Below are 21,999 nucleotides of genomic sequence, written 5' to 3'. Positions count from 1 at the left end.
TTTTGTATTCTAGTGTGACAGCTTTCAAAGCCAAGTTAGTCTTGTTTCCAAAACAAATAAGGACAAAGTGTTCACTCACTTTCCAACACTGAAATACTTGGAAGTGACACCAGAGCAGAGAGAAAAGTACAGCAAAATTTTGAGTGACTTGCACGGAGAATTCTCTCATTGGTTTTCTGACTTTGAGAAGATAGAGAAGGCACTGGAGCTGGTGTCATGCCCACTGTCATTTGACTACAAGAAAGCCCCACAAGAATTACAACTGGAGCTCATTGATCTCCAGTGCAATTCCACCTTGAAGGAAAAGTACAATTCAGAAAAACTGGATGAGTTTTATGCCTCCTTGAGTGCAACAAAGTTCCCAAGTATCCGCAAGGTGGCACAGAAAATCCTTGTTTTGTTTGGCTCCACCTATGTGTGCAAACAAACATTTTCCCTGCTGAATTACAACAAATCTCGCTACAGATCCCAGTTAACTGATCAGCATCTTAGCTCGGTATTGCTGATTTCCACAACAAGAATGATACCGGACTTTGATGCCATTGTAAAAAAGGGTGACCAGCTGCATTGTTCACATAATCAAAGAGGGTGTGGAAAGGGGTTAAGTTTGGTTTAGTTATTGTAATACGTTATGATGGTATATTTATAATAAGTAGGGTTTTATGTTTATTTCCACTAAATGTATCTTTATTAAATAGAGTTTATTTGAATATCTCTGAATTGTTAATTTCGTGAGCTTTCATGGCCCACCATGAAGCAGTCAGGAGGGTGGAGGGGGCAGGAGCCAGGCTGTTGGGGGAGGCACAGCCTTCCCTACCTGTCCCTCTGTACAGTTTCGCAACGCTGATGTGGCCCTCGGGCCAAAAAGTTTGCCCACCCCTGATCTACACTAACACTCTCCTGCATAAAGAACAGGAGTACTTGTGGCACCTTAGAGACTACCAAATTTATTAGAGCATAAGCTTTCATGGGCTACTGCCCACTTCTTCAGATGCATATAGAGTGGAACATATATTGAGGAGATACACACACACACAGCATGAACAGGTGGGAGTTGTCTTACCAACTCTGAGAGGCCAATTAAGTAAGAGAAAAAAATTTTTTGAAGTGATAATCAAGCTAGCCCAGTACAGATAGTTTGATAAGAAGTGTGAGAATACTTACAAGGGGAGATAGATTCAATGTTTGTAATGGCTCAGCCATTCCCAGTCCTTATTCAATCCTGAGCTGATTGTATCTAGTTTGCATATCAATTCCAGCTCAGCAGTCTCTCGTTGGAGTCTGTTTTGGGCCTCTCAGAGTTGGTAAGACAACTCCCACCTGTTCATGCTCTCTGTATGTGTGTGTATATATCGCCTCGATATATGTTCCACTCTATATGCATCAGAAGAAGTGGGCAGTAGCCAACAAAAGCTTATGCTCTAATAAATTTGTTAGTCTCTAAGGTGCCACAAGTACTCCTGTTCTTTTTGCTGATACAGACTAACACGGCTGCTACTCTGAAAACTCTCCTGCATGCTTGCTTGTGGATCCACCACCACCAGCTTAGAGACTGGACCCTGTTTTAAAGAGATACCAAACAAATCCAAAGTGTCTAAGGGTATGAGTTTGCCTGCTCTCCCCTACATCCTTGTGCATTCAGTCATAAGGCTGTTCTGTTCTGAAAAACCAGTAACCAGAACCCGAGTCACAGACTGCTTACTCAAAGAATCAGTGTGGAGAACATGCTGGCCAAGCCCAACCACTTGGCTACAGGGCTGTTCAATTTCTTTAACAATTTCCCCCCCCAATCTGAAACCTTCTCTAGGCTATCCACACTGTATCTTTCTAAAACAAGGTCAATGCATCTATACACCTCAGAAAAGACTCTGACAGTTAGGAACTGAAACAAATCTCCCAAACAAACGGTTGCTTTCTCCATACAGTGATTCACCCTGTGTTACCTCAATCAAATCACTTCCACACCACAGTTGCCAACTTTCACACGGTAAATAAGCACCCCAACTTTCACAATAAACCAAAAATCAAGCTAATCCCATTTCAAAACAAGGCAAAAAACAAGCCAATGCCTAAGAACCCCAACACTCCATGTGACTAGATCCCCCGGGGTGCAGTCTGGGACTGTGGTGGGCCCACTGTGCACCCCTGACTCTCCCTCCCTTGCCCCTGCTTGCTGGGAGCTGATCAAAAAAAGTAACAAGCTACCACAAGTAACAAGCTACAAGCCAAAAACTAGCCAAAAAGCAACTTACAAGCCAATTAAGCCAAAAACAAGCCAATTTCTGCATTTTTTGGGGGGTGGGTTTGGCATGTCTGTTCCACACCCATCAGTTGCAGCAAACTGCTTGCAAAAACTACTCTGAAGATTTTTCTCTTCAGGAATCTTTCTAAGCAAGAACCCGTCTTTTTTCTGCACCACACAAGCATTGCTCTATGGAGCCAAAACAAACTCCTTCTGAGTTTCATTTACACCCAGAATCACCTCTGGCACATTAAGAGGACTTTCACATAACCTCCTTTTAGGGCATCTGCTAAATTCCATGGTTAATATTTTAGAGCAGGGATCTCAAACTCAAGTCACCATGAGGGCCACATGAGGACTAGTACATTAGCCCGAGGGCCATATCACTGACACCTTTTCATATAAAGGTACAAAAGCCCCCCATCCCCCTGCTGCCCCTTGCCCCACCCCCACCCCCACTCCCACTCCATCCCTTCAATGATGCCCACACCTTCCCTGCCCCCATTCCAACCCCTTCCCCAAAGTCCCCACCCCAACTCCACCCCCTCTCCGCCCCTATTCCAACTAGGGTTACCATATTTAAAAAATAAAAAAAAGAGGACACTCCACGGGTCCTGGCCCGCCCCTTTCCCAACCCCGGCCCCACCCCAACTCCACCCCTTCCCCGCCCTAACTCCACCCATTCCCCAAAGTCCCCGCCCTAACTTCCCCTCCCCCTTCCCAGCCACGTGAAAAGGGCTGCCCGATTGCTACCGGCTTCACGGTTTGCCGGGCAGCCTCCAGACCCTGCGCCCTCGGCCAGCGCTTCCCCAGTGCAGCTGGAGCCCAGGAGGGGAAGCGCCAAGCCGGGGGCGCAAGGTCTGGAGGTTGCCCGGCAAACCATGAAACCGGTAGCGCTCGGGCTTCGGGCAGCCCCCCTGCCTCCGGCCCCTGCGCCCCCGGCCGGGCACTTCCCCTGCCAGGCTCCGGCTGCTGTGCTCCTCCCCTGACTCTTCGGCTCTGTTAAAGAGCTGAGCTGCCCGAGCGCTCCGGCTGCGGGCAGCCCCCTTGCCTCCGGGCCCTGCACCGCCGGAGCAGAGCAGCTGGAGCCCGGGAGGGGAAGTGCCCGGCCGGTATTTTTCCCGGACATGTTCGGCTTTTTGGCAATTCCCCCTGGACGGAGGTTTGATTACCAAAAAACCGGACGTATGGTAACCCTAATTCCAACCCCTTCCCCAAATCCCTGCCCAATCCCGCCTCTTCTCTGCCTCCTCCCCTGAGCGTGCCACGTCCCCACTCCTCCCCCCTGGAAAGCACTAAATGTCACCAAACAGCTGGTAGAGGTTGTTCCCCTCGCCCCCATCTGGGTGAAATTAGTGAGTGAAATTTTAGTCATGTATAATGTATATAAAGAAACAAATCCTAGGTAAAAGGCAGATAAGGTTACTCATGTGCAGTTTCCCACCACAGCCCCAATCTTTAAAAGGAAGGTGTGATAGAGCCTTCAGTGGCCAGATGGCCTAGTGGCTAGCTCGTGGCTCCAAGAGGGTGTAGGGGAATTTGGGCCCTCCCTCTCCATCAGGTCCCATCCCAGGGCCCTGTGTGGTTCAACCCCTAAACAGGGGAGATGAGTCTCCCTCCCTGCCAGGGGAAGGGGGGCTTCAAAACCAGTTTCCCTGGGCTGCTTCTTACTAAAGTCTCTTTCGTTTGGGGCACAGCCCCACTAGTCCAGTTGTCCCACAGTTGGAGCTTATCTGCAGGCTCCCCTTGGCAGGGGGCAGGGCCACCTCCTGGCAGGGGGAAAGCTAGCTTACTTACTTGCCTCCAGTTGCTGTGTTGGCTGGCAAGTTGCTACTCCATCCCTTCAGGCAGACAAATAGGGAGCGCCTGCTCCCTCACTAGTCAGCCTCTGACTGAGGCTAGCTCCCTTCTTTTCTCCTCCCTCCAGGTCTGGCATTGGCTGCAAGTATAGCAGGGCGGGGCTAGCTGAACCCACAGATTTTCTTTAACCCCTGATGTGCCAGGCGACACTTTCTCTTCTCCTTCATACAAAGAAATATAGATTTAAAGAGAATACCTACCCCATTCCTGGCTACATACTCCTAAAATCATTCATTGGCAATAGGACACTGCCCCATCCCAGGTAAGTGCCTTCGACAGAAAGCATTCTACACACAACACTCAGTGTGTTCATCTTACTCTCATTGTAAAGCAAATTCTGAATTCTGACCTGAGCAAAAATTGCTTATGCCTGGAACACGGCCAGGGCCCAGGTTGCTGGAGGAATAACAGTATGTTAAAAATTTCTTGTACATTAGGAGGACTGTAGGCATAAGGGCTCTGCTTAGATAGAAGTTGCTAGAGTCTCACCTAATCACAAGCTTCCAGGAGCTGGGGCTCTAACAAACACATCAACTGTCATGAAACTCATGAAAAAATTGTGAGGGTTGGCAACACTGCAAGGCCCTTTTACACCGAACAAGAACAGTCTTAGTATGAATGAGAATCAGTCCTTGGAAACACTCCAACTTAACCAAGTTTTTAGCCTGTGAATTTAATAATTTCCTTCCTTAAACACACAGACCCTGCTTCTGCAAGTTCACCATCACAGGTGGACATTGGTGTCTTTGTGAAGCCCCAGTGACCTTTCACACCACACAGGGGGCTGGTTGCAGCACCAGACCCCTAGTGGTTCATTTTTCAGAAAAGCCTTTGGGGTAGGGTGACAAGACAGCAAGTGTGAAAAATCGGGACGGGGGTGGGGTGTAATAGGAGCTATATAAGAAAAAGACCCAAAAATCGGGACTGTCCCTATAAAATCGGGACAGCTGGTCACCTTACTTTGGGGCTATAATGTTATCAACTGGCACCTTCCAGCTCAGCAAACAGCATGAATCAGTGCCAGGTAGGGAAACGCCCAGTTGTTGTTGTTGCAGGAGGGGCATATTTCTGAGCTTAGGAAAGTGAAACTTACATTTACACTGTCCAGAGGGAGCCATGGCCGCAGAGAACCCCGTGGAAAGTCTCCAGGATGAAGCTAGTTGTCCCATCTGTCTGGAATATTTTCAAGACCCAGTGATTACAGACTGTGGGCACAATTTCTGCCGAGCCTGCATCAGCCTGTGCTGGGAGGGACCTGAGACAGAAGTATCCTGCCCTCAGTGCAGAGAAACTGCTCAGCAGAGAAACCTCAGGCCAAACAGGCAGCTGGCAAATGTTGTAGAAATAGCCAAACGGCTGAGTTTCCAGGCAGGAACAGGGTCAGGAGGAGAGAGTGTGTGTGATGAGCACCAGGAGCCTCTCAAACTGTTCTGTGAAGAGGACCAAACCCCTATCTGTGTGGTGTGTGACAGATCCCGGACGCACAGAGCTCACACTGTGGTTCCCATAGAGGAGGCTGCCCAGGAGTACAAGGTAGGGAACTTCTCTCCTGCCTAATGAGAAATAACTTTGAATTTTAGTTACAGGTTCATTTAATCCCAAGTGACAATCACACATACATCAATAGCTGTAGGAGAGAGAGAGTATCTGCATCATTCAGCTCTGTAAAGAAAAAATGTATGAAAAATTATATAGCAACTCCTTGATAAAGGCCTCAGGCCCAGCAGAGAGATGAGGTTTCTCACTGGGATTCTGAATTCCTGTTTTGCTCCATGAGGGGTTAAAATCAGATGCCAGCCTGCACTAGAGGAGGTCACTGTGCTAAACTATGTGGACCCTGAGCACCCTGAGTCCACACACAAAAGGGCTCCAGACAGCACAGGTCCATGCTAAACACCATTGGGATTAGACTGGATAGCAGCAAAACTAACCTTGGAGGAACTGTCCTGTGCCAGTCTGAACTGTTTTATTGTGTATGTGGGCAAGGACCAGCCAGAGTGGTTCCATTAGTCCTACACTGCAGTCTTTTGAAATCTCCCAGAATCCACTGCTTCTGGGCACTTTTCCAGGGACTCTGGGGTACATATACAGAGGGCATTGCCACTCAAAGTGTTAAGAACAGCACTAAGTCAAACTCCAGCCGTTCTTAACACAGATCAGCACCTCTAGTGGGGTTTGCTTTAGTGCTTAAGCAAGTTCTGCCCAACCAGTATGCTCCCCAGAGGTTCAGGGCTGAAGTTCAATGGTCCTGTGGTTTGTATCACAAAGTAAGCTAAAACTTCTCAAAAATAGATTTATTTGTTCCCCACCGTGGCCCATTAACACCTAATATCCGGGGACCAACACATATACAACAGTGCATACAACATCTGGGGTTTGTATCATTGTGTGAGTTAAACCTTCTTAAAAACAGGGTTTGTATCATTTTGTGAGTTAAACCTTCTCAAAAACATGTGACTCCAGTTTCTTGCTGGTTTAACTCTATGGAGAAAAAGGACAAATAATTCAAAACAGTCTGAATATAAAACACTCCCTGTCTCTGTTAATGAGGTTTCATTTCCTTGGTGTCCTTGATGTCATAAACCTAGCAGGGTTGACAGTCACCTACAGAGTCTTGGATCTGACATGGAAAAACACGCCCCTCCCCCGCAAACACTCTCAAAATGAAACCTCCCAAATCATAGAATCATAGAATCTCAGGGTTGGAAGGGACCTCAGGAGGTCATCTAGTCCAACCCCCTGCTCAAAGCAGGACCAATTCCCAACTAAATCATCCCAGCCAGGGCTTTGTCAAGCCTGACCTTAAAAACCTCTAAGGAAGAAGATTCCACCACCTCCCTAGGTAACCCATTCCAGTGCTTCACCACCCTCCTAGTGAAAAAGTTTTTCTTAATATCCAACCTAAACCTCCCCAACTGCAACTTGAGACCATTACTCCTTGTTCTGTCATCAGGTACCACTGAGAACAGTCTAGATCCATCCTCTTTGGAACCCCCTTTCAGGTAGTTGAAAGCAGCTGTCAAATCCCCCCTCATTCTTCTCTTCTGCAGACTAAAGAATCCCAGTTCCCTTAGCCTCTCCTCATAAGTCATGTGCTCCAGCCCCCTAATCATTCTTGTTGCCCTCCGCTGGACTCTTTCCAATTTTTCCACATCCTTCTTGTAGTGTGGGGCCCAAAACTGGACACAGTACTCCAGATGAGGCCTCACCAATGTTGAATAGAGGGGAATCATCACATCCCTCAATCTGCTGGCAATGCCCCTACTTATACAGCCCAAAATGCCGTTAACCTTCTTGGCAACAAGGGCACACTGTTGACTCATATCCAGCTTCTCGTCCACTGTAACCCCTAGGTCCTTCTCTGCAGAACTGCTTCCTAGCCATTCGGTCCCTAGTCTGTAACAGTGCATGGGATTCTTCCGTCCTAAATGCAGGACTCTGCACTTGTCCTTGTTAAACCTCATCAGATTTCTTTTGGCCTGTCAAGGCTGTATCCCCACTTTGAACTTTAGGGTACAAATGTAGGGGCCTGCATGAAAACTTCTAAGCTTAACTACCAGCTTAGCTCTGGTTCCGCTGCCACCATTTCAATGGATTCCCTTCCTGGGAAGCCTTGAAAAACCTTCACCAATTCCCTGGTGAATACAGATCCAAACCCCTTGGATTTTAAAACAAGGAGAAATTAACCATCCCCCCTCCTTCCTCCCACCAACTCCTGGTGAATCAAGATCCAAACCCCTTGGATCTTAAAACAAGGAAAAATCAATCAGGTTCTAAAAAGAAAGCTTTTAATTAAAGAAAAAGGTAAAAATCATCTCTGTAAAATCAGTATGGAAATTAACCTTACAGGGTAATCAAACTTAAAGAGCTCAGAGGACTCCCCTCTAGTCTTAGGTTCAAAGTACAGCAAACAAAGATAAACACTCTAGTAAAAGGTACATTTACAATTTGAGAAAACAAAGGAAAACTAACACGCCTTGCCTGGCTATTTACTTACAAGTTTGAAATAGGAGAGACTTGTTTAGAAAGATGTGGAGAACCTGGATTGATGTCTGGTCCCTCTCAGTCCCGAGAACGAACACACTCTCAAACAAAGAACACAAACAAAAACCTTCCCCCCCCCCAAGATTTGAAAGTATCTTGTCCCCTTATTGGTCCTTTAGGTCAGATGCCAGCCAGGTTACCTGAGCGTCTTAACCCTTTACAGGGAAAAGGATTTTGGAGTCTCTGGCCAGGAGGGATTTTATAGTACTGTACACAGGACAGCTGTTACCGTTCCCTTTATAGTTATGACATGGCCCAATCCTCTAATTTGTCTAGGTCCCTCTGTATCCTATCCCTACCCTCCAGCGTATCTACCACTCCTCCCAGTTTAGTGTCATCTGCAAACTTGCTGAGAGTTCAGTCCACGCCATCCTCCAGATCATTAATGAAGATATTGAACAAAACCGGCCCCAGGACCGACCCCTGGGGCACTCCACTTGAAACCGGCTGCCAACTAGACATGGAGCCGTTGATCACTACCCGTTGAGCCCGACGATCTAGCCGGCTTTCTATCCACCTTATAGTCCATTCATCCAGCCCATACTTCTTTAACTTGCTGGCAAGAATACTGTGGGAGACCGTATCAAAAGCTTTGCTAAAGTCAAGGAATAACACATCCACTGCTTTCCCCTCATCCACAGAGCCAGTTATCTCCTCATAGAAGGCAATTAGGTTAGTCAGGCATGACTTGCCCTTGGTGAATCCATGCTGACTGTTCCTGATCACTTTCCTCTCCTCTAAGTGCTTCAGAATTGTTTCCTTGAGGACCTGCTCCATGATTTTTCCAGGGACTGAGGTGAGGCTGACTGGCCTGTAGTTCCCCAGATCCTCCTTTTCCCTTTTTTAAAGATGGGCATTACATTAACCTTTTTCAGTCATCCGGGACCTCCCCCCATCGCCATGAGTTTTCAAAGATAATAGCCAATGGCTCTGCAATCACATCCGCCAACTCCTTTAGCACCCTCGGATGCAGCGCATCCGGCCCCATGGACTTGTGCTCATCCAGTTTTTCTAAATAGTCCCGAACCACTTCTTTCTCCACAGAGGGCTGGTCATCTTCTTCCCATACTGTGCTGCCCAGTTCAGCAGTCTGGGAGCTGACCTTGTTCGTGAAGATAGAGGCAAAAAAATCATGGAGTACATTAGCTTTTTCCACATCCTCTGTCACTAGGTTGCCTCCCTCATTCAGTAAGGGGCCCACACTTTCCTTGACTTTCTTCTTGTTGCTAACATAATGAAAATTATCTGGAAAATCATTTCTGTTTCTTCAGGAAAAGATTCAGGCCCATTTGGAGATTCTGAGGGAAGAGAGAGAAAAGCTTCTGAGATTTAACGTGACCGGAGAGGGGAAAAGCCTGGAGTATCTGGTAGGTGTCTGTTGTTATTAACTTGCAGGGACTTGCAGTGGGCCATCAGTTTGGAGGCTGGTTTCGTGACCCACCATCCAGACAGGTGGAGGGCCCATGGCTCCCTGTGCCTCTTTTACACAGGCTGGGCTCCAGCTTCCAGCCTGTCTGTGCGGGCTGGACCTCGGGGAGAAGAGAAGGGGCAGAGGGCTGGGCCTGTGGTGAAAAATGGATGGGCCAGGCCCCTTGGCTCCTCTTTTTGGCTGCACCTCGTGGGACATCTGTTTGTAGGCTGCTTCCTCTGTGACCTTAGGGAATGTGGGCTTTGTATTTCTTCATAAGCATGGATGTCTGTGTTAGAATCCTGTGTCTTTGCACACATACACACACCAGCCCTGAAAAACCCTCTCTCAGGAGCAGGGCCACATCATATTCTGTAGAATCTAAGCTTCCATTCCAATTAACGAGTTAATTTCTAGCCCTTGTGTCTTTCACAAAACTCCTCCCAAGGTGAGCAGGCTATATCCTGTGCAGTGCTGTCTGCCTGAGTCTGCAGGCATTTCTTGCATTGTTAATTATTTTTCTCCCCTCACATCTCTGTTAATGTAGTGCTCAGTCCTGCCAGCTGCTCCTCTGGGTCTGGCTTGTCACAGGCCTCTGATAACATAGTGTGCTGACCATGTCAGACGTAGAAACAGCCCATGAAAAAATGTTAGGGACAAATGGGAAAGTGTTAGAAAATCCTCTCCCTAGTAACCACAGGGCATAATCATGTGTTAGACATCATAGAGTTTTCAAACAAATTCTCTCTCCTGTACAGTCAGCACTCCATGAACGGACCCTAGACTCTTTCTCTAACTCTTACCTGTCCTTTCTTTTTAAAAAAATAGATACAGACACAAAACAAGAGGCAGAAGGTTGTATCTGAATTTCAGCAACTGCGGCAGTTTCTAGAGGAAGAAGAGCGACTCCTGCTGGCCCAGCTGGAAAAACTGGAAAAGGAGATTGTGAAGATACAGAATGACAATGTCACTAAAATGTCGGAGGAGATTTCCCGTCTCAGCGACCTGATCAGTGAGCTGGAGGAGAAGTGTCAGAAGCCAGCCAGTGAATTCCTGCAGGTGAGACTGAGTTAGCAACATCCCTGATCCAAACACAGGGACAGGATAGCTCCAATGCCAGGGCACTGGAGACCAGCAGTCAGAGACCACAGTGTAATTCAATGTATGCGTTGCTGAAATGTGAATTATTGTTTCGCTTTGAAGAATTACAGAATCATTTATATTACATTGTTAATTATATTATATTGTATTATATTAGCTCAGCAAATCCATGTCCCTAGGGCCAAGGCAGGGCCTCTTTTCCCCATATCCACAAAATCCCTTCTCTGGGATCCCCAGTGGGCAGTATTTGGGACTAAGATTGTTTTTCTGTCTCTTTCTCCTCTAGGATGTCAGAAGCAGCTTGAGCAGGTATGTGGCTCTATTTCGCTTCCCCTCATTCTTCACGATGCTGTGAAGGGCTTGGAGAGTGTATTGACTCTACATTTCATAAAAATATAAGAATGGCCATCCTGGGTCAGACCAGTATCTTGTCTTTGAACAGTGGCCAATGCCAAGTGCCCCAGAGGGAATGAACAGAACAGGTTATCATCAAGTGATCCATCTCCTGTCACCCATTCCCAGCATCTGCCAAACACAGGCTAGGGATACCATCCTGGCTAATAGCCATTGATGGATCTATGCTCCACGAACTTATCTAGTTCTTTTTTCAACCCTGTTTGCGTCTTGACCTTCACAACACCCTCTGGCAAAGAGTTCCACAGGTTGACTGTGCATTGTGTGAAGAAATACTTCCTTTTGTTTGTTTTAAAACTGCTGTCTATTAATTTCATTTGGTGACCCCCTACTTCTTGTGTTATGAGAAGGAGTAAATAACCTTCCTTATTTACTCTCTCCACACCAGTCATGATTTTATAGACCTCTATCATAGCCCCCTCTTAGCCGTCTGTTTTCTAAGCTGAAATGTCCCAGTCTTATTAATCTCTCCTCATATGGAAGCTGTTCCATAACCAGAATCATTTTTGTAGTGCTTTTCTGAACCTTTTTTGAGATGGGGTGACCAGGTCTGCATGCAATATTCAAGATGTGGGCGTGCCATGGATTTAAATAGAGGCAATATGATATTTTCTGTTGTATTATCTATCTCTTTCTTAATGATTCCCAACATAGTTTTTTTGACTGTTGCTGCAAATTGAGTGGATATTTTCAGAGAACTATTCACAATGACTTCAAGATCTCTTTCTTGAGTGGTAGCAGCTAATTTAGACCCCATCATTTTATAAGTATAGATGGGATTATGTTTTCCAATATGTATTACTCTACACTTATCAATATTGAATTTCATCTACCAAATTTTTTGTCCAGTCACCCAGTTTTGTGAGATCCTTTTGTAACTCTTCGCAGTCTGCTTTGTACTTAACTATCTTGAGTAGTTTTGCATTATCTGCAAATTTTGCCACCTCACTGTTTATCCTTTTTTCCAGATCATTTTTGTATATGTTGAATAGGACTGGTCCCAGTACAGACCCCTGGGGAACACCACTATTTATCTCTCTCCATTCTGAAAACTGATAATTTGTTCCTACCCTTTATTTCCTATCTTTTAACCAGTTACAGATCCATGAGAGGACCTTCCGTCTTATCCCATGACAGCTTACTTTCCTTAAGAGCCTTTAGTGAGGGATCTTGTCAAAGGCTTTCTGAAAATCTAAGTTCACTGGATCCCCCTTGTCCACATGCTTGTTGACCCCCTCAAAGAATGTTAGCAGATTGGTGAGGCATGATTTCCCTTTACAAAAACCATGTTGACTCTTCCCCAACAAATCATGTTGATTTATGCATCTGATAATTCTGTTCTTTACTATAGTTCCCCAGGGCGCTGAAGCAAAATATATGGGGCAGGGTCATATTCTGAATATAATTCCCATTTATGCATTTAATCCTCACCCTTTTACACAGGACTCTTGAATTATCTATTCAGTGGGAAAGATTGGCCTATAGTATTTCGTAGAGATGTTACATCCCTGGGGAACTGGCTCCCTCAGAATCCTGAGATACAATATGGCCCTTTCACCTCAAGGCAGTGGTTACAATCATGCCCTGGACAGCAGGAATAAAGAGTCTTTACCATCTCAGGACTGTTTGGAGACTTGTGTGCAAGGAGCTGGGGGGTCGGGGGACACTGAGGTTTCAATCTAGTTCCTGAAAGAACAATCCGATAACCCTGTGCACACGAAATATGGGATCATACCAGTATTAGTGCATGGAGGTGAAGGAGTGACTTGGTCATGAAGACGTGATTCCTCTTTGATGCGCAGATCTGCTCTGTCCAGGCCAGACATGAAGAATGTTAATGGGGCCTTTGGTGGAAGGTTGCACTGCCATGGCCAGTCTGTGCCTGCTCTGAGGCTGGGAGAAGTGGAGGAATTCTAACTCCAGGCCCATAAGAGCAGCAACTTCCACTAGCAAGGAATTATAATGAGTCACTAAAAGAAATATAATACCATGAAATTCTCTCTCTCCAGGTGTGAGAAGGGGAAATTCCTGCAGCCAGTGGAGATTTCTCCTGAGCTGGAAAAGAGACTCAGTGATTTATCCCAGAGAAATATTGCTCAAATGGAGATTCTGTGGAAGTTCAAAGGTACTGAGAAGGATCTAGGAAAGGAAACCAGGGTGTGTCTCTGGGACTGTGGGTGGAGATGGGCTCTGGCCAACTGGTTCATAATTAGATTATGTACCTATTTAATAACAAGTGGAAAGCAGACTAACTGAGCGATGAAGTAAGGGCCCAGGTGCTAGGATCTCTCAAATAGTTTCACTCTGTAAACTTTGGTACAATCATTAAGGTAAAAATATACAAAATTGGGGGTACCTCAGTTTCTCTCTCCCAACTACAGAACTACAGGGCACATACTCCAAAGCTGTTTAGCAGTCCCACATGCAGCTGGAGTCAGTAGGCTCTGCAGGTGGCCATTACCAAGGAGCTCCAGGCCCCAGGTGCCTAAGGCCTTGACTACACTACAGACTTTTGTCAATGCAAGTTACACCAACAAACAGCCACTGCTATAATTAAACTACTATTGCATGTCCACACTGTGCTCCTTGTGTCGGCAGAGTGCATCCACAATAGCAGCTTTGTATTGACACAGAGAGCAGTGCACTCTGGGTAGCTATCCCACTGTGCAACTGGCCACAAGGTGCTCTGTGAAGGGTTTGCAATGCCTCATGGGGGCAGGTACAGAGTCACATGATGAAGGTTTCTCAATCTCATTGTTCCATGGGCATCCTACCATATTGCCATTTTTCAACTGCCCTGGCAACCTTCACCCCAGCCATCTCTGTCAGAAAGCTTGGATCCTACACTGCTGGTCAGTATTGTGCTTGTATTGAATACAAGGCTATAGGAGGAGCCCAATGGAGGGGCTATTCGGCTGGAGGATGCCTTGAAGGAGCATTTTAACACTGAGCCACAGTAATGTGTGTTGCTGTAGTGTGCTGAACCTGGCATTGTTTGTTTGCACCGTGCTATGAACCTTGTAATGATTTCTGTGTGTGCCTGAAAAGTTACACATCTTAAATCACTTTTTAAAGTAACGCTTGATAATATGACCAAACTAACACTGTTGAACAGTAATACAAGAAGTCCACAGAAGTGTGTGTTTGTGTGGGGGAAGCATGTGTGACAGTGTGTGTGTGTGAGAGAGAGAGAGAGAGTGTGTTGGGTGTGTGTGTGAGAAACTGTGTGTGTGTAGTGTGTATGTGAGAAAGAGAGACAAATTGTGCATTGGGGACTTTCTGGAGCTTTGAAAGGGGAGGGACACATGTCTACATAGCTAGATGAATGGCAGCAGAGTTCAAAACAGTGAGCACAGCGGTCATGGTGGGCATTGTGAGATACCTTCCGGAGGCCAGTTACAGCAACGTAACAAACACGGTGTCTACACTGACACTTTGTTGATCTAACTTTGCTGCAAAAATCTCTATGCCTCTCATTGAGGTGGTTTTATTTGGTCAGGAAAGCAGGAGAGTTTTGTCAGCAAGAGGAGCATTGTAGTGTGTACACCTTCACTGTTTTGTCAATGAAAGCTGCGTTTTGCCGACAAAACTATGTAGACAAGGCCTAAAGATTGGCACCCAAAATTTAAACCCTCAATTTAAGGCCACTTTTTAAATGTGGACCCAGCTCACCATTGTGCTCTGGCCCCATATGGCAGCTTGTGTGGGCCAAACGGGCTGTAGTGAAGGTGTAAACCCAGGGGAATCCCCCCAGCACAGGAGCCTCTTGTGTCTCCAGCTCCTTCACAGCAGCTGCAGGCACTAGGAGCGTTCCTGGGAGAGCAGGGAATAGAGTGGAGTTGTTGAGGGCTGGGCAGAGCAGGAAGGGATGGAGCAGGAATAATGGGGTGTGACCCAGGTAAAGCTGTGCCTTTGACACTGCCTCTGGACCAGAGGTGCAACTCAGGCTGGACCTCCGGACTTTCGCAGCCTGTGCCAATGTCTGCACTGGCTCCAGCAGCTACTGAATAGGAGAACTACAAACTGTTTCCTCCATCCCTTTACCAATGCAGGGGTGAATGAAGCCCATTGAGCCAATTCTCTCCCTGACTCAGTTTCCACATCTATGAAATAACTTTAATATTATTCGTGTTTCAGTCTATGCAGAATGAAAGCCCCATTGTGCTGAGCTCCATACATAGACCCAAAGAGCTCACAATTCATGCTCCTCATCCTGAAAAGCCTCAGCATCCCATTGATGTGAAAGAGACCAATATTTGTAAAGTTACATTAATGCTAGAATCTTTGCAGAATCTGGCCTAGTTTATGACAAAATGCAAAAGGAGAATGAGAAACCAGTTGGGTCTGGAGGATGAAGGAACAGGAAATCTGTCTTCCACATAGTGTCTCTTTGGGTGGTTCTGAGGCTTAATGGATATTGGTTCTGTTGATTTGAGATGCTTGAATGAAAGAGAAAATAGGATGATTCATATTAGCCTTTGTTAAAAATCTGGGTGTGTTTCTGTCTCTCTTCAACTGTTTTTCTCTCATAATTAAAATACAATTATGTCAATTAAGAGTGAGGATGTCACAAATATGACAGCATGAAATAGCATCGATCTTATCCTTTCCCCCTCCAGACACTCTGCAATCTGAACTGGAGACAATAAGAGGGAAATCCTTAGGATCACACAGACCAGGTGAGACTTCAGGTGGAGATTATCATTAAATAAAGAGAAAAATCCCATGAAAACATTTTCATGAACTTGTAGATAAATGTACAAACCAAACCAATACTGACCATGAAACACCCCCCTAAAAATAAAATTAAAAACATAAAATACTAAGAGATCCTAAGCTGAAATCACACAAACAATCCTGATACCATCTTTAGTGTTGAGTCCCTGCACCCACTAATGAACAGAAACACTCTCACTGACCAACAAACACTCTGAGGCTATGCCTACACAGTAATGTAAGCGTAGGGGAGTTGAGTCAGCTAACCTCTTGTCAGGGAATCCTGGGCTTGAGCATCAACATTGCATTTTAACTCTAAGTTAAGAATTGTCTGCACTGTGGGAAAACTCTACTGCCTACCCTGTTTCCTAACTGTGGTGGTGCTATTGATGGGACTCAGGTGCCTATAAGGAGCACATGACTACATACACTGCATAATTAGCTCATTTGGCGGCTGTCTCCATTTGAGAAGGCGTTATACTGAATTACCATCTAATTGGATAATTGGGTTCTCCAGCTCTAGGCTCAGTCACATTGGCAGAAAAATGCCTCTGTGCCTGTTCTAAGGATAATTAGGACATCAGTCTCCAGGGTGTCAAACTATTACAATGAAACTTTGTAATTCTTAATTTTTCAAATAGGAAGACCAATGAAGGTGTGTGGGGAGGGTTTGCTTGCTTTATTGATTTTTTTCAGTTTATTTGGAAGTTTGATATAAAATGAAGATATCAGAGGGAAAACACTCACACACGCAAATCTGGCTGCTGCTTGCTGCAAAGTGGTAAAATACATGCCCAGGGCTTGGGGTGCAGTTTGTTCCAGCAACCCTTGGGGATCCCTTATCCCTGCTATCACCACTGAGGAGAATTTGTGGTACTGGCTCCCACTGATCACCCTAACAGTGCATGCTGCCCAGGTGACCCTGAACCTGCAGCTGCAGGGGGGCCTGGAGTAAGGGCCAGTGAGCAGAGCAGGGACCATAGCAGCTGACCTGCAGGGAGAAGGAGGGGCAGAGCTCTCCGCTCAGTATGGCTGGGGGAAGGATGACCCACCTGCTAACTTTGCTCCCTGCTCCAAGCAAACTCCATGCAGCAGTGAGAAGGAGCTTCCACCACCACCATGGGAGGAGCAGGAAGGGGGACCTCTCAGCCAGGTAATAATGCTGTGTCTGGCATGCTATGCTGGCTGCCTGCAACACTACTCCTCTTCCTCCAGGAAGTGTAGGATACACCCAGAAGACTTCCAGGACCCAAGTCAAGCCACAGATGCATGCATATAGGAAACCAATAGGGCTTGGACCCTAGGTCCCAGTTTAACATGGGTTCTGACCCTCCAGACCTGCAGGGTCCTGGGACTCTGGATCAGAGCCCTAGATTAGCATATTTGCAGTCTGGATGGAATGGGGGTTTGGCTTGAGCCCAGGCTCAGACCCAGGCTTAAATTGCTGTGTAGATAAACTCTCACTCACCAACACAGAAATGTCATTAATGCTGACCCTGGCATTTCCATACATGTCTAAGCCCTTTAAATATTAAATTCAAAGGATTGCCACATTTCTTTTCTTTCCCCTGTGTGAGGGGCTCTCTCCGATTGCTCTTCACCAGCATCCCATCTTTCTCTTCAGCTGGGCTGGGCTGAGATCTCCCGTTTGAGTTACTCACTTTTTCCTCTGTTAGAGATACGGTCCCTTTGTGATGTTGCCACATCCTCCCTTCTCTCTGGGCTGGGGAAGAGGCCACTCTCTGGCCTGAGTGGATCATCCACAATACCCATCCCCTTCTCTTCTCCCATGCCAGGGAGAGAAGGACAGGCTCTGTATAGAGCTTCCTGCAGGTTTATATCTATTGCCTCCCTCCTCTAACTCCCCTCCCTGTAACTTCAGGTTCTCACCTTCCTCTCTAATCCTCAGAGGAGAAGCTCCAGCAGGAAAAGCAGGGAGATGCTATTTGCATGTACTGGGACAAGGTGGATCTACACCTACCCAAAACTAAAGGCCAGCCCCCTCAACTAAGGGGGAGAAACCATGAAGCCCAGGCAACAATGGAGTATTTGGGACAATGAAAGAGAAACCAGGATAATGAGGGAGCCAGAAGGGGACACCAAGCAGAGAACCCCAGACAGCACCCATCACTCCTCAAAGATGGGACAAAGAGTGGACTAAGGAGATGTGGACTAAGGAGTCAGTGAACACTGCCCAGAGGAACTGTGCCTGGAGACATGATTTAAAAAGGGAATGGATATAGACCCCACAGTCTCAGAGCGCCTCTCCCCCCCCCACAGATTTGTCCTCCTACAGTGATGTGTAGCCATCTTGACCATCACCAGGAGGAGATTAATAAGGAGGCCTTTGCCACTTTCTGAAGTCACAAATGAGGTGTGCATACATCAGGAGGGGCGGGGAATATTGCAGCCAGAACCTTAGTAAGAGGTTCAGGAGGAGCTGGAAGAGGGGCTGCAAGCTGATACACCACCTAATATCCCCAGTGGGCTGTGGAACAAAAGTGAAGTAGAGGCTGGCCCACCAGGGTTCCTCACTTTCTCTCTTGTAGGTCCCGCCACTTGGGGTCAGGATGGAGCACAAAGGCAAGGAAGTGGATGGTGTGGAGCACGAACATGTACAGATGTTCTCGGGAACTGGTACAGAGGTGGACCAGCTGGATGTCCTGCAGCCAATACAGGTGGCATGTCAAAGGTGGCAGGGGAGGCTTGTGGTGCAAGGGGCGATGATGAGTTACAGAGGGCCAGCTGTGAAGGGTGGGTGGGAAGCACCTTCCTGGTTGAGGAAAGCAAAAGTCTAGATTGTCCTCACCTTCTGGAGCACAAAAGAGGGGACATGCAGGGTGGGCAGCCCTATGCACTGGCTGAGCACTGTGGGTTCCATCCAGTCCCTCTAGTTCTCTGACTTGGCCTTATGAGAAGAGGCTGAGGGAACTGGGATTGTTTAGTCTGCAGAAGAGAAGAATGAGGGGGGATTTGATAGCTGCTTTCAACTACCTGAAAGGGGGTTCCAAAGAGGATGGATCTAGACTGTTCTCAGTGGTACCTGATGACAGAACAAGGAGTAATGGTCTCAAGTTGCAGTGGGGGAGGTTTAGGTTGGATATTAGGAAAAACGTTCACTAGGAGGGTGGTGAAGCACTGGAATGGGTTACCTTTGGAGGTGGTGGAATCTCCTTCCTTAGAGGTTTTTAAGGTCAGGCTTGACAAAGCCCTGGCTGTGATGATTTAGTTGGAAACTGGTCCTGCTTTGAGCAGAGGGTTGGACTTCTGAGGTCCCGTCCAACCCTGATATTGTATGATTCTATGATCTCTGGGATCACCCCCCCAGGGTGACCTCTGGGGGAGTTTGTCCTTCCATTAACAGAAAATGCCCATGAAAGCAACTCTCCCGCACAGCAGTAACCAGAGACATTCACACTGCCCAGCCCTCGAGCCACCTTAATTGTGACCTGAGAATTTGTATTGACATTGATAAGCCTTTCTAATATTACCTTCAGGGTGGTCAGGAGCGAGAGCCTCCTGGTTGTCACACCCTTCCCCATTTCACCTGGCTCTTCTTCAACATCCTACCTGTCCTTTGGGTAGGGCTGGGCTCTGCCACTGCAGGTGCTTTGTGGATTGGGGAGATGGTGTCTCTCTAGTGCTGCCACCTGCAGCCCTCTCACCTCTCTGGGCTGGGGAAGGGGCTACCCCACCCAATGGCACCTCCTGCTTCCAGCTCACTGACCTTGAACCACTGACTCTTCTCCCGTGCTGCATCTTCATCTCTGCTCCCAGGCCTGGAAGTGGAGGATGCATTTATGGGAGGAGACTCCCTCTCGGATTTAAAGTTGGTACCTGCCTCCTCAGGACTCTCCTAATTACAAGCTTTTGCTACCTTCCTTGCCAAGTCTCTGTTGTTGGGAATGAAGCAGCCCCCGCTGGGGAGTAGGGAGCTGCAGCCTCTATAACCAAATGAGAACGTACAGAAGTGGATCCCATTACACTAGGGTGACCAGATGTCCCAATGTTATAGGGACAGTCCCGATTTTTGGGTCTTTTTCTTATATAGGTTCCTATTATTCCCTACCCCCTGTTCCAATTTTTCACATTTGCTGTCTGGTCACCCTACATTACACAGGCTGAGGTACTGCCATGACAGCTCGGCTCAGGCAGTTCCCTGGGATCCAGGACTGTCCCAGCCAAAGCAGGGATGTTAGGGATTGTGAGAAATGGTCCCAGACTCCCCCAGGGCTGAGCTCTGCTCCTAACGCTCTGACTCTCTTCCCAGTGAATGTGACTCTGGATCCAGACACGGCTCATCCCCGACTCATCCTGTCTGAGGATCGGAAAAGTGTGAGATGGGGAGACACATGTCAGCTTCTGACCACCAATCCTGAGAGATTTGACTCTTGGGCTTGTGTGCTGGGCTCTGAGGGATTCATCTCGGGGAGACATTGCTGGAAGGTGGAGGTGGGAGACAGAGGATTCTGGGCTGTGGGAGTGGCCAGAGAGTCTGTGAGGAGGGAGGGAGAAGTCAGCTTTAACCCTGAAGTGGGGATCTGGGCTGTGCAGTGGTTGGGTCTGTTCCAGGCTCTCACCTCCCCTGCAACCGCCCTGCCCTTTAGCCAGGTGCCCAGGAGGATCCAAATTTGTCTGGACTGTGAATGGGGCCAGGTGACATTTTTTGATGCTGATAACAAGGTCCCAATCTTCACTTTCCCACCAGCCTCTGTCCCTGGGGAGAGAATCTACCCCTGGCTCTGGGTGGGGGCAGGATCCCAGCTCAGACTGTGTCCCTGAGACACAGGGGGTGGAATATTGCACTGGGGACCCTGAAATCAGCCTCTCGAGCCTTAGAAACTCCAGTCTTTATGACCCTGGAGTCTCATGTCTGGACTGTGAAACCATAGAAAGAAGCGAGTGATCGAGATGGAGAAGCCAATCTCATTGTCCAAGGAACTGTTTAGACTGTTTGTCACTATCTTCTATAGTCCAGGAGGACTCTTGGGATCTTCAGTCAGACAGTGCCACTAATACATGGGGGGAATAAAAAAAATGGGCTTCCCTAGCTGCAGTCATGCTAGTCTCTATGACCCTGGAGGACTCCCCTATACCCAACCCTCTGGTTCATAATTCCATCTCCTCCCCCTCCATCTCTGCAGCACCAGGGGTTGTGGGAGGTGAGTGGGGTGGAGTGAGGGAAGAACCCTTGAAGCTGCAGCAGAAGCAGAGGGTCACTGAGGGGTAGGGAGAGATGTGGGGTTTTTGAGGGAGAATTGCCTATCAAGCTATCGGCTCAGTTTCACAATATATCCTAGCTACTCAACACTCAAACCTAATCCCTAACAACTTGGGAAGCCTGGACCGTCAATTCCTCAGGCATGCCAGAGACAAGGCTGGTCCTCAGTCTCATACTACTAGGTCTTCAGGGAAGGGTATGAGTATGCTAGCTTTAGTAGTCTTTTAGAATAGAAATGTTACCACCAGGGATCATAGAATTGTATTACTTCTTTGTGACTCTGTGTTTTGTAGCATTTATGCTTCTTTCTTTTATAATAAAGATCTTAACAAGTTGGTATTCTCCTCAGTATAAGTGTCCTTGCCACATACCCCGAGAGTCCTCTCATGATATTGAACTCTCTGTGGTCTCCATCCCTGTAGCCTGAATTGGGACAAGAACCTAAATTATCTTTATGGTGAGCCATAAAATTCCGGTTAACACTGCAAAGGTGTGGGAAAGATTCCCACACATCAGCTATTCTTTTTACGTGACAAATCTGAGGACCTGTCCCAGATTGAGGGGTCACTAGAGGAGGTTTTGGGGAAAAAATACAAAAAATATACAAACAATGGGATCTAAATTAGCTGTTACCACTCAAGAAAGAGATCTAGGAGTCCTTGTGGCTAGTTCTCTGAAAACAGCTGTTCGAAGTGCAGTGCAAGTCACAAAATTTAACAGAATATTAGGCACCATTAGGAAAGGGATAGATAATTAAACAGAAAATGTCATAATTCCACTATATAAATCAATGGTATGCCCACACTTTGAATACTGCATGCAGTTCTGGTCACCCTCATCTAAAAAAAAAATTGGAACAAGTACAGAGAAGGGGAAACCAAAATAATTACGGGTATGGAACAGCTTCCATGTGAGGAGAGATTAAGACTGGGACTGTTCATTTTAGAAAAGAGACAACTGAGGGGAGATATGATAGAGGTCTATAAAATTATG

The 21,999-nt window shown here is 46.9% G+C and overlaps 1 protein-coding gene across 1 annotated transcript; it reads left to right on the top strand.

Moving 5' to 3' along the window:
* Positions 1-3,229: 3,229 nt before the first annotated feature.
* LOC101938450 (E3 ubiquitin-protein ligase TRIM39-like) lies at positions 3,230-21,343 on the top strand. The gene is made up of 8 exons (XM_024113471.3): positions 3,230-5,635; positions 9,418-9,513; positions 10,383-10,613; positions 10,942-10,964; positions 13,079-13,194; positions 15,689-15,748; positions 18,335-18,463; positions 20,056-21,343. The coding sequence occupies exons 1-8, from the start codon at positions 5,219-5,221 to the stop codon at positions 20,565-20,567; spliced, it is 1,584 nt and encodes a 527-aa protein (XP_023969239.1). The 5' UTR covers positions 3,230-5,218; the 3' UTR covers positions 20,568-21,343.
* The last annotated feature ends 656 nt before the right edge of the window (positions 21,344-21,999 follow it).

The sequence above is a fragment of the Chrysemys picta genome, chromosome 12, assembly GCF_011386835.1.
Source record: "Chrysemys picta bellii isolate R12L10 chromosome 12, ASM1138683v2, whole genome shotgun sequence".
Taxonomy (NCBI): domain Eukaryota; kingdom Metazoa; phylum Chordata; order Testudines; family Emydidae; genus Chrysemys; species Chrysemys picta.
Note: the sequence above shows the minus strand (reverse complement) of the source record. Positions and strands in the feature narration are given on the sequence as shown.

Bases quoted from the DNA above. Each gene is read 5' to 3' on its own strand.
- LOC101938450 (XM_024113471.3), top strand. From the start codon at position 5,219: ATGGCCGCAGAGAACCCCGTGGAAAGTCTCCAGGATGAAGCTAGTTGT. The intron at 9,514-10,382 runs GTAGGTGTCTGT...TTAAAAAAATAG, and splicing joins GGAAAAGCCTGGAGTATCTG to ATACAGACACAAAACAAGAG. The intron at 10,965-13,078 runs GTATGTGGCTCT...CTCTCTCTCCAG, and splicing joins GTCAGAAGCAGCTTGAGCAG to GTGTGAGAAGGGGAAATTCC.